Source organism: Globicephala melas, chromosome 21 (genome assembly GCF_963455315.2).
Source record: "Globicephala melas chromosome 21, mGloMel1.2, whole genome shotgun sequence".
NCBI lineage: Eukaryota > Metazoa > Chordata > Mammalia > Artiodactyla > Delphinidae > Globicephala > Globicephala melas.
This window is the reverse complement of record NC_083334.1, coordinates 29,389,214-29,402,429: the sequence shown is the minus strand read 5'-3', so window position 1 is coordinate 29,402,429 and position 13,216 is coordinate 29,389,214. Positions and strand designations below refer to the sequence as shown.

General features: G+C 39.1%; 1 protein-coding gene across 2 annotated transcripts in view; it reads right to left on the bottom strand.

Annotated features, from left to right (window-relative positions):
- Positions 1-13,216, bottom strand: part of BAG4 (BAG cochaperone 4) — a 34,714-nt gene that overhangs the window by 15,382 nt on the left and 6,116 nt on the right. Inside the window, exon 2 of one of the 2 annotated variants that reach the window (XM_030833289.2) lies at positions 2,346-2,453. The exons of the other annotated variant lie outside the window; for it this stretch is intronic. Coding sequence (XP_030689149.1) covers positions 2,346-2,453 — 108 coding nt within the window. The remainder of the gene's footprint in view (positions 1-2,345; positions 2,454-13,216) is intronic. 2 annotated transcript variants of the gene reach the window in all.

Sequence of the window (13,216 nt, the reverse complement as noted above, 5' to 3'; positions counted from 1 at the left end):
ATAATACTATAAAAATGCATATACAAGTAGTAAAAGCATAAAAACACATATGAGACAATTAATATAACTTTAAGAAATGGAAAGAAGTGTTATATGGGGCTTCAACTGTATTTATTTTACTTTTTAAAAATCTGAAACTTAAAAACTGACAAAGCTAGGAGCTAGATAAAAAAAGATGTACATATTTTCTGTACTCTTTCAGAATGCTTGAAATATTTTAAATTTAATATTTGTCATAAGAGTCAAAAATTTTAACAGCAAAAGCAAAGGCAACAAAACAAAAGCAAAATTAAAAAGTGGGATTACATCAAACTAAAAAGCTTCTACACAGCAAAGGAAACCATCAACGAAAGGAAAGGCAGGGCTTCCCTGGTGGCGCAATGGTTAAGAATCCACCTGCCAATGCAGGGGACACGGGTTCGAGCCCTGGTCCGGGAAGATCCCACATGCCACAGAGCAACTAAGCCCGTGCGCCACAACTACCGAGCCTGTGCTCTAGAGCCCGTGAGCCACAACTACTGAGCCCACGCACCTAGAGAAGCCACCGCAATGAGAAGCCTGCACACCTCAATGAAGAGTAGCCCACACACTGCAACAAAGAGTAGCCCTCGCTCACCGCAAGTAGAGAAAGTCCGCAGCCAGCAACGAAGACCCAACGCAGCCAAAAAAAAAAAAAATTTATTAAATAAGTAAATTTAAAAAGTAAAAAAAAAAGAGGGCTTCCCTGGTGGCGCAGTGGTTGAGAGTCCGCCTGCCGATGCACGGGACACGGGTTCGTGCCCCGGTCCGGGAAGATCCCACATGCCGTGGAGCAGGCCCGTGAGCCATGGCCGCTGAGCCTGCGCGTCCGGAGTCTGTGCTCCACAGCGGGAGAGGCCACAACAGTGAGAGGCCCATGTACCGCAAAAAAATAAATAAATAAATAAATAAATAAAAGAAAGAAAGGCAACCTACTGAATGGAAGAAAATACTTGCAAATCATATATCTGATAAGGTAAGGAGTTAATATATAAAGAACTCATACAACTCAATAGCAAAAAATCAAACAATCTGATTTAAAAAATGGGCAGCGGATCTGAATAGACATTTTTCCAAAGACATACAAGATGGCCAACGGGTACATGAAAAGGTGCTCAACATCACTAATCATCAGGAAGTGTAAATCAAAACCACAATGACATACGACCTCACACCAGTTAGAATGGCTATTCTCAAAAAGACAAGAAATAAGTATTGGATGAGAATGTTGAGAAAAGGAAACCCTTGTGTACTGTTGATAGGAATGGAAACTGGTACAGCTACTGTGAAAAACAGTATGGAGGTGCCTCAAAAAATTAAAAACAGAATTACCATATGATCCAGCAATTCCACTTCTGGGAATATATTCACGGGAAACAAAAACACTAACTCGAAAAGATATCTGCACCCCATGTTCACTGCGGCACTATTTTACAACAGCCAAGACATGGAAACACCCTAAGTGTCCATCACTGGATGAATGGATGAAGATAATGTGATATATATATATATATATATATACACACACACACACACACACACACACACAATGGAGTATTATCCAACCATAAAAGAGAAGGAAATCTTGCCATTGGGACAACATGGATGGACCTTGAGGGCATTATGCTAAATGAAATGTCAGACACAGACAAATACCATAAGATCTCATTTATATGTGGAATCTAAAAAAAACAAAAAAAGCCAACTCATAGATACAGAAAACAGACTGGTGGTTGCCAGAGGTGGAGCAGTGGGCTGGGGTGCAGGAACGGGTAAAGGGGGTCAAAAGGTACAAATTTCCAGCTATAAAATAAGTAAATCATAGGATGTAATGTACAGCCTGGTAACTATAGTTAACATATTGTACTGTAATATTTGAAAATTACTAAGAGAGTATATCTTAAAAGTTTTCATCACAAGAAAACAAAACTTTGTAACTGTATGGTGACAGATGTTAACTAGACTTCTGTGGCGATCATTTTGGAAAGTATACAAATATTGAACCTTTACACTGTACACCTGAAACTAATATAGTTATATGTCAATTATAGCTCCATAAAAGGTCAAATTTTTAGAAATAAGTACATTTTGCGTTTGTTGTTTCCAGGTCCTGAGAAATAATCTATCATGCATCAAGCTGCCTTTGCTATAGGTAGCATCTGCCTAGATATTTCCTTATCTCTGAGCTAAAAACATTAAAATGATTAAGATAGAGTGCATTATGTAACAAAAGCCCACACACCCTCACTATGAAATCTCCACAGGTTCTGAAAATAAATCGATTCATTAAGAAAAAATTCAGAAAGTCTGTCAATTTTAGACCCTACCTGGCCTTGCATTTCCGGTCTTACAGGATATGTACTTGGGTAAGGAGCCCGAGGTCGGGCAGGAGAATTCCAATAGTTGGAATTGTAGCTAGGATATGGTGGCTGCTCCTAAGGACAAAAAGGAAAATAGATTCACTTTTACTAACATCCTTACATCATTCTGAAAAGTTGATAGAGGCAGGTATAAGTATCGAAAAAAAATAGGCAATAGACAAAAAGCAATGGAACCCCACTCTAAAATCACTCATTATTAAAACTGATGCAGATACATGCTCAATCACTTGCCCTAGAACAAAGCAAATATTGACTATTCTTGTGCATAATGCCAATTATAACAAATGATATATCTACTATGTCAAGTTAATTAGCAAAACCAGAGACATTCAATTCCTTTATCTCTCTCCAATCACTAAGCCATCACTAACTAATTTAATTAGTGCAGCACAATTGTAGTTCTTTGCCAGTGTTAAGAAGAGTAGTATAATATTTACCTATCTCAACAACTTTGAAACTTGAAGTAATATTTTAATACTAAACTTTACTTAAAATGCATACACCTTCAATACTCAACTTCTTTGCCTGGCCACACCCTAGTTTTTTCATATTCCTCTACTTTCTGCTATGGCTAAGGTTTCTGCTGGCAGCCCACAGCTAACTCGGAATCAGGAATTACGTAGAATAATTAGCACTCCAAGGAGAAAATCTAGCTACGGCATTAATCTCTACAGCTTTCACTTCACCTCAAAAAGTTAGTGTCATTTTCAATAAGCCAATACACTCTGACAAGAAACTAGATCAACTCAAAACTTTTCAGGCTGTTTTAATATATACATTTGTCATCCCATAAGTTGAGTTATTTTGCTCTGAGCTTTATAGTTTAATTTTAAGCTTAAAGAGGATCTTCAAATCTTCAAATATGGTTTCACAAAGAAATTCACTGGCAGTTGTAGTCTCTGAGAATTTAATTATCACCATCTGAGCTTAACTGCACTACTTACCAGTTTCATAATACTTTGTTTTCAAAGCATGCAATTATTCCACATGACATTATACAAGCTGGGCAAGTAACATCTCCCTTACATAATACAGCAACTAGAGCAATATAGAAACTAGCAACTTCAGATCCTAACAACCAAATTTCTCAATCAGGCAAATTCCCCTGACTAATCCCCCCGCTTCCCCCGGTTAAGTGGTATTTGACTAATTAATTGATTTCTCTCTACCAAGAATTTGAATCTTAATTAAAGAAGTGAAAAGACCAGAGTTGAAGCTGACTCACTCCAGCAGTGGTGAACTAACACCTAAATCCCCAGAACTTCCTTGGTTTCTGTCCTTTTCTACTGATCCTCCGAAGTACCCCACACATTTTTACTACCTCTCCACCCACCCTGTCCTCACTCCTTCCTTACTCAGCTTCTCAACACCTTAAATCCCTTACCACTCTTTCCCTCGGATGTTCTCACCTGCAAAAACCTAACCCAGTTTAAACCCAATTATCCACTGGTTCCACATCTGTACTTCACCTAAATATCGGTGCAGAGAAACACAAGCTCTCTGGTTTCACACAAGCAGACACTCAGCACTGCCTAGCAACTACACCACACTTCCTCAGTATGTTCATCCCACTCACACAACAACTATTTCACCTTCTTGTCCCCTCAAATCTCCAGTATCTTCTTATCCTACCCCCTCATTTTTCAACTGATAACTTTATCTCATGTTATACTTAATATGAATCGAATTGGAGGAACAGGTATAAATTCACATATTTTTAAAATGTAATTTAAACTTGTATGCAAAACAAACAAATATGGCTAAGTGACAGCATGCCAGTTTTAAACAAAGGATTTAGGAATTAATGCAAATTCTAGGAACCCATTTGCACTCCTGCCCTCCACCGTGGGCTAGCATATCCCATGTAGGAGCTGTCATTTCAGCCTGAGTCCCAGAACAAAACACGTGAACAAACTTGAACCCAACCCAGAACCTGGAGATGAGCCCCTGCAGCGACATCACAGAACAAAAGCAAGAAATAAATATTCATTGTTGTAAGCCGCAACTCTTGGAGTTGTGTTTTACTACAGGAAAAATCAACTGATGAGATAACTAAACATCAAATTGGTAACATAACCATACGGAAAAAAGAATTATTTCTAATGACTTTTGCATCATCTTACTTTGACTGTACACACTTAGTGGAATATATTCTAAAGACCAGATGAACTGCAAAGAAACCTGAAATGCATCCACTAGGGAACTGTTAGTCATAACATTGATATTATTATTTGTATTAACAGCTTTATTGAGATATAATTCACTACCATACAATTCGCTCATTTAAAATTGTCGAAGTCAATGATTTTTAGTATATCCATAGAGATATGTGTGATCATCACCACAACCAGTTTTAGAACATTTCAAAACCTGAAAAAGAAACACTGTTCCCTTTAGCTACACCCTCCTATCTGCCATTCCCACAGCACTACACCACCACTAATCTACTTTCCATCTCCATAGATTTGCCTACTCAGGGTATTTCATATAAATGGAATCATATAATATGTGATATCTGGTAACTGGCTTCTTTCACTTAGCATGTTTTTGAGGTTCAGCTATGTTGTAGCATGTATCAGAGCTTCATTCCTTTTTGTAGCCAAAAAATATTCCATTGTATACAGATATCACATTTTGCTTATCCATTCTGGGCATTTGGATTGTTGCCACTTTTTGGCTATTATGAATAATGATGCTATAAACATTCACGAATAACATTTTATGTGGACATATGTTTTCAGTTCTCTTGGCTATATACCTAGAAGCGGAATTGCTGGGTCATACAGTTAACTCTAACAATTTTAAAAACTGGCATTTGTTTTCCAAAGAAGCTGCACCATTTTATATTCCCATCAGCTAAGTATAAGGGTTCTAATTTCTCCATCTCCTCACCAATACCTGTTTTTTCCTGTGGTTTTGCTTGTTTTTATAGTCATCCTAGTGTGTGTGAAGTCATATCTCACTGTGATTTTTATCTGCAGTTCCCTGAGGACCAGTGATGTTGAGCATTTCTTCATGTGCTCATTGGCCATTTGCACACCTTCTTTAGAGAACTGTCTATTCAGATGTTTTGCCCATTTTTAAATTGGGTTATTTATATTTTTGTTGTTCAGTCTTAAGGGCTCTTTATATATTCTAGATACAAGTCCCTTTTCTGATATCTGATTTGCAAGCATTTTCTTCCTTTTCATTTTCTTGATCGTGTCCCTTGAATTATAAAAGTTCTTAATTTTGACGAAGTCCAATTTGTCTATTTTTTATTCTGTTGGTTGTGCTTTTGGTGTCTTATCTAGGAAACCATTGCCAAATCCAAAGAAATGAAGATTTATCCCTATGTTTTCTTCTAAGAGTTTTATAGTTTTAGTTCTTACATTTAGGTCTATGACCTATTTTGAGTTAATTTTTTAAATATTATTTATTTTTTGGCTGCATCGGGTCTTAGCTGCGGCACGTGAGATCTTTCCCTGTGGTACACCGGCTCCTCGTTGTGGCGCATGGGCTTCTCTCTAGTTGTGGCGCACAGACTCCTCTCTAGTTGTGGGCTCCAGAGTGCATGGGCTCTGTAGTTGTGGCACTCGGGCTCTCTAGTTGTGGCACGCAGGCTCAGCTGCCCCACAGCATGTTGGATCTTAGTTCCCTGACCAGGGATCAAACTGGCGTCCACTGCATTGCAAGATGGATTCTTAACAACTGGACCACCAGGGAAGTCCCTTGAGTTAATTTTTACATATGGTGTAAGGGTCCAACTTTATTCTTTGTATGTGGCTATCCAGTTGTCATGGTACCATATGTTGTGCCATAGACTTTTCCCTCCATTGAATGGTCTTAGCATCCTTGTTAAAAACCAATTGATGGGCTTCCCTGGTGGTGCAGTGGTTAAGAATCTGCCTGCCAATGCAGGAGACACGGGTTTGAGCCCTGGTCCGGGAAGATCCCACATGCCATGGAGCAACTAAGCCTGTGTGCCACAACTACTGAGCCTGTGGTCTAGAGCCCGTGAGCCACAACAACTGAAGCCCATATGCCTAGAGCCTGTGCTCCGCAACAAGAGAAACCACTGCAATAAGAAGCCCGCGCACCGCAACGAAGAGTAGCCCACCACGCACCACAACTAGAGAAAGCCCACGCACAGCAACGAAGACCCAATGCAGCCAAAAATAAATATAAGTAAAATAAATAAATTTTTAAAAAATCAGCTGACCATAGACACTCTCAATTCTATTCCATGTAGACATATAGGTTATGTATGCCTTTTAATTTTTTTCTTGCCCGGTTGCCCTTGCTAGAACCTTCAGTATAATACTGAATAGAAGTGGCAAGAGCAGATGTCCTTGTCTTGTTCCTGATCTTAAGGGAAAGCATCCAGTCTTTCATCATTAAATATGAGGTTGGCTGTGGGTGTTTCACAGATGTCTTTTATCAGGTTGAGGAAATTTCCTTGAATTCCTAGAGTGTTTTTATCATGAAAACGTTTTGGATTTTGCCAAATGCTTTTTCCACATCTATTGAGGTAATCATAGGGGTTTTGTTTTTTATTTGAATGATATGGTGTATTACATTAATTGATTTTCAGATATTAAACCAACCGTGCATTCCTGGAATAAATCCTATTAGGTCATGGTACATAATTCTTTTTATACATTGCTGGATTCAGTTCACTAGGGTTTTTTTGCAGATTTTTGCACATCCATATTCATAAAAGATATTGGTCTGTATTTTCTTTTCTTGTGATGTCTTTGCCTAGTTTTCCTCTCAGGGTAATAATGGCTTCACAGAATGAGTTTAGAAGTATTCTCTCCTCTTCTGTTTTTTTAGAAGAGTTTGTGAAGAATAGGTGTCAGTTCTTTAAATATTTGATAGATCCATTCAGATTTCCTATTTCTTCTTGAGTTAGTTTTGGTAGTTTGTATCTTTCTAGGAATTGTCCACTTCATCTAAGGTACCTAATTTACTGGCATACAATTAGTCATAATATTCCATTATAATCTTTTTTTATTTCTGTAAGATCAGTAGTAATGTCCCCTCTTTCATTTCTGATTCTAGTAATCTGAGTCTTCTCTCTTTTTTTTCTGGTTCAATCTAGCTAAAGGTTCATCAATTTTGTTGATCTTTTCAAAGAACCAGCCTTTAGTTGAAATGATTTCATCTATGGTTTTTCTATTCTCTATTAACTCATTTCCACTCTTATTTTCATTATTTTCTTCCTCCTGCTTGCTTTAGGTTTGGTTGGCTCATTTTTTCCAGTGTCTTGAGATGGAAGATTAGGTTCTTGATTTGAGATCATTCTTCTTTCTTAATACTGGCACTTATGACTATAAATTTCCCTCTAAGCACTACTACTTTAGCTGCATCTCGTAAGTTTTGGTAATGTTATGTCTTCATTTTCGTTCATCTCAAAGTATTTTTTTATTTCCCTTTTGATTTATTCCTCGACTTGCTGGTTTTTTTAGGACTGTTTTATTTAATTTTGACATATTTATGAGTTGCCCAAAGTTTTTCGGCTATTAACTTCTAATTTCATTACATTATAGTTGGAGAACATACTCTGTATATTTTTATCCGTTTATATTTATTAATATTTGTTTTATGGCTAGTATATGGTTTATCCTGCAGAATGTTCCATGTGCACTTGAGAAGAATGTATATTCTGTTGATGAATGGAGTGTTCTATAGATGTCTGGTAGGTCTAGTTGGTTTACGGTGTTGTGTACATCTTCTATTTCCTTGTTGATCTTATGTCCAGTTGTTCCATCCATTACTGAAAGTGAGGTACTGAAGTCTCTATTATTATTGAATTGTCTATTTCTCCTTTTATTTCAGTAAGCTTTTCCTTTGTGTATTTTGTTGTTAGGTACATATATATTTATAATTGTTATATCTTGCTGATGGACTGACCTTTTCATCATGTCCCTCTTTATCCCTAGTAATATATATATATATATATATTTTTTTTTTTTTTTTTTTTGCTGTACACGGGCCTCTCACTGTTGTGGCCTCTCCCGTTGCGGAGCACAGGCTCCGGACGTGCAGGCTCAGCGGCCATGGCTCACGGGCCCAGCCGCTCCGCGGCATGTGGGATCTTCCCGGACCGGGACACGAACCCGTGTTCCCTGCATCGGCAGGCGGACTCTCAACCACTGCGCCACCAGGGAAGCCCCCTAGTAATATTTTTTGTTTTAAAGTTTATTTTGTCTGATATTAGCATAGCCACTCCAGCTTTCCTATAGCTACAGTTTGCATATTTTTCCATCTTTTTACTTTCAAGCCATTTGTGTCTTTAAATCTGAAGTATGTCTCCTGTAGACAGCTGAGAAGGAAAAACCTCCTACTCCTACTTTTCTCCTTTATCCTCACACTGTTACCACACTCAGAACACTTCTGATACCAGATGTGGGGGCGGTTTCCCCCACACCAAGCAATTCTGCAACACCAGCTGGGTGTTCCACAATTCAACTTAATTCTGACACTTTCTATCTGGAGATAGCACCAGATTCCACCGGTTAGGGGCTCAGTCCCATGAGACTACCCACCCCTTACTTCAGATGCCAATTGCAAGTAGTAGGTCCCCAGGTTACCCACAAATTATGTCTGACTCGGCTACAGATTGGAGGTTCCCATGATCTCCTCCCTCTTGGATTTATTTGCTAGTACAGCTCAAAGACCTCAGGGAAATACTTACTTAAGTTTACCAATTTATTAAACGATATGATAAAGGATACAGATGAACAGGCAGATGAATAGATACATAGGGCAAGGTCTGGGAGGGTCCTGAGCACAAGAGCTTCTGTCCCTTTGGAGTTAGCTGTGTCACCCTCCCAATATGTGAATGTGTTCACCAACCTGGAAGCTCTCTGAACCCCATACTATTGGGATTTTTATGGAGGCTTCCTCATGTAGGCATGATCAACCCCTCTCCAGTCTCTAAAGAATGGGGAATGAGGCTGAAAATTCCAAGCTTCTAATCATGAGTTGGTCTTTCTGGTGACCAGCCCTATCCAGGAGCCATCCATGAAAACACCGAGAGTTGCCTCGTTAGTATAAAAGACACTCCTGTCACCCAGGAAACTCCAGTGGATATAGGAGCCCTGTGTCAGGAAACAGGTTCAGACACCAAATACTAGAACAAAAGATGTTCCTAGTGCTCTTATGACTTAGGAATTTACAAGGGTTTCAGGAGCACTACGCCAGGAACCTGGGGCAGAGACCAATATATATATATATTTTCCCATTATCTCACACTGCATATAGTTGCATCTTCTTTTTTTCAATCCAGTCTGACAGTCTCTGTCTTTGATTGGATTGTTTAATCTATTCACACTTGATGTTATTATTGATATAGTTGGATTTACATCTGCCATTTTATTTTTCTGTTTTCTATATCTCATGTTTGGTTTTGTTCCTCTATTCTTCCTTTACTGCTTCTGCATTAAGTGAATATTTTCTAATGCAGCTTTTTAATTTCTTTAATGAGTATATATAAATATATGTATTACATAGATGTATATATATGTCGATCTTTCCTCGACCACACCTAGCTGTTAAAGCTCCACAAATTTCCAGCTAATTTCTTTACTGTTTACTTGGGACATAAATTGCTCTACAAACTGATCCAATCAAATCTGGGCTCCTTGGAAGGGACACCTCCCAAAGTCAGTGTTTGAGATGTGTTCCGACCCCAGAGGGCCCCTCCCAGCGATCTCTTTCCCTAGTTCTCTCCAGCAAACTGGCTGGCCTGCAGCCCAGTCTGTATCTGCAGTGAACCTACTGATCTCCCAAATGCCTTTCACGACACCCTCCACAGTTTTTGAGAACATCCTTTGGCTTCAGCTTCTCCATATTCTGATGCAAATAAAGTCAGTTCCTTTGGGAAAAGATTAGGAGCTACCGGTTTTACAGCCTGCATCTGCCTCCAGATAAAATGTCTGAGCTACACTCTGCAGTTGGGCTGGGGACAATGGTGTGCTTCTCTGAGAGACACCCCTGCTTTAAAAGTTGAGCATCTGGGGGGAAAGGGCAGTAGCCTCAGACCTTCCCAGCTTGCCTTACAAGCCAGGGTAAGGGTGAGCAGAGCCCCAGTGTTCTCAGCAGTGCCCTACCCAAGGTAAAGCCTCCATTCCACAGGTAGGGACAGGGCATGGGTAGGATCCACCACTATTGGCCACACTTGCCCAGAACGTGGCCTCTGCAATAGTAGCTGGGGGCAAGATAAGCAATGTCGATGTGCTGCCCACCCAGGAGGACTGGGACCTGGGGAGCGAAGAAACTTTGTTTTATTTGCCGCTCCAGGCTAATGGAGTTTCTCTCTCACTGAGCTGGGGGTTGGGGGGTGGGAGAGGTGGAGGATGGCACAGAATCTCACTGTTCTTACCGAGTTCGAGTAAATTTTCTAAAATAAGTATTTCCTCATTTGCTAAATTCCTTAAGACCATTTCTAGAGACTTTAATTTGGTTGTTTTTAAAAAATATTTTTCACCAGTTTCACTGAGGACTGGGCCCACAGAGCTCCTCATGCTGTCATGCCAGAGCGGCAACCTGGCATTATTTTGAACTTATTTTATATATTATTGTAGGATTGTACAAGTATTTGTAATTACCTTAATATTGTTAGGAACCAAAATTTTCCATACAAAAGTAATAAATACAATCTAAGAAGTAAAAATAATCTATGACATTAAATTTGAATTAACACAAATATGAACTTATTTATTTTTCTATTTTAAAATATTAATACTTATTCACAACATTGTAAATCAACTTCACTCCAACAAAATTTTTTTTTAAATACTTATTTTATATAACTCTGTCCATTGAAAAGGTTTAGAAGCAATGACAACACAACAGCAATCAGTATACCTAGCACCCAAATGTAACTTCTGTACCAGTTATTAAGCTACCGGCCCTCAGCTCCAAACACAGCATTCTGTAACTGGCTCTGAGATGCAGGACCAGGAGTCCGCAAACATTTCTCTTTGCCACTTGCTTACTATTTGGTTCTGCCAATAGGGGGCACTAGGTTAGAGGAGGGGAGAATGGACTTGCTCCCTCCTGTTTGCTCGCCTGCTTCCCATTCCTGCCAGTGCCAGCCCAGCAAAGCCCCTCAACCTGGGGGCAGCGTCAGTCAGCAGAGTCTGCAGACTCCTGGTTTCCCGAGAACTCCCTCACAGGTACCAGCACCAGCTCGGCAGTGTCTCCTCGGTGCCAGCTATACCACGCCATTCTTCCAAGTTTCCAGGTTATACCCCCAACCTCTTCTCTTTATTCCCCAGCCCCAGGAATTGAGGCTGTTTCCTGCAGTAACTATCTTCTGTGTTACATTTTCTCTTTTTACCTTTTCAGATCTCCAATACCCACTTAACTAATTTCCTAAATCAAATTCTCTCTTTTAAAAGAACTAGTGTAGGTTCTGTTTTCCTGCCTGGATCCTGACAAATATAGCTTCTAAATAAAATTCTCCAATTAAAAAACAAAACAAAACAAAAACAAGGTTTCTTAAAAGAATGGCTGATTATAACATCTGGGCCAGACTATACAATAAGCCTGGCATATCTTGTACCAGAAATCAAAGAAGCTGTCAAAAATCAATGGGTCATGTCAAAAGGACTTAGAAGCCAAGAAGAGGGGGCTCCCATTGGCATCATATGGGATCATTTAAGCAATAAAAGAATGACAGCAACTGATTGAGACACATTCAAAATACTTAATATATGTATGTGTACACATAAATACATATATGTTATGCAAATGAGTTCATAAAATACTTTAAAAAACAGTAAGAAACACAGTTCCCTTTCTGTAATTTTAATGGGGTTTAGAGGTGAATAAAAATTAAATCTTCCATCTTATCCTAGGAGTCCTTTTTTTTTTTTTTTTTTTTACGGTACGCGGGCCTCTCACTGTTGTGGTCTCTCCTGCTGCGGAGCACAGGCTCCGGACGCGCAGGCTCAGCGGCCATGGCTCGCGGGCCCAGCCGCTCCGCGGCATGTGGGATCTTCCCGGACCGGGGCACGAACCCACGTCCCCTGAATCGGCAGGCGGACTCTCAACCACTGCGCCACCAGGGAAGCCCTAGGAGTGTCCTTTTTTTAAAAGATGGATAAATATTTATACCTTGATTGTGGTACTGGTTACATAACCATATGCGTTTGTCAAAACTCACAGAACTACACCTTAAAAATGGTAAAATTAACAATATGTAAATATATCATAATTTTTATATAAAAAAGAATGTCCTCAATGAAGCAGTAAAAATTATTAATTTTATTAAGTCTTAATTAAAAAGACTGCCTTTGCTTTTTTTTTCCCCTTTTGGACAAAATGGAACAAATCTAAAAATATCCCCAGTAACAATCAAAGTCTGCAGCTCAAGGCCCTTTTAACATGACACTAATTCTATGAAATAGCGTTTGGTTTCACAGGAAGCTGGCTGAAGTTGACAGCTGTTCTATAGACCAAATTGCCAATTTTATCATGTGCCAAAGTCTCTCCAAACATTTTATGTGCTGTCTGAAACTAGACAAAGGTGATGATGTAAACTAAACAAATATGATAAAAGGTTTTCACAAGTGGGAATAATGTGAATTAAAGTTTTTATGACAAAGGAAATGTGATTAAAATTATGCAAGGACATAATAAATTTATTTACTTTCTTCTCTTTTGAGAAGAAATACCTATATCTCAGGTGAAGGCTGGAGTCAACACCTTTCATGTTTATCATAGAACTATCTAGTCCCATTTATGAAGTGGATGTATGGTTTACAAAGTCACTTGCCACCATGCCTCCAAAAAATAACCCCAGCCCAAGCAAATCTAACAGTAGA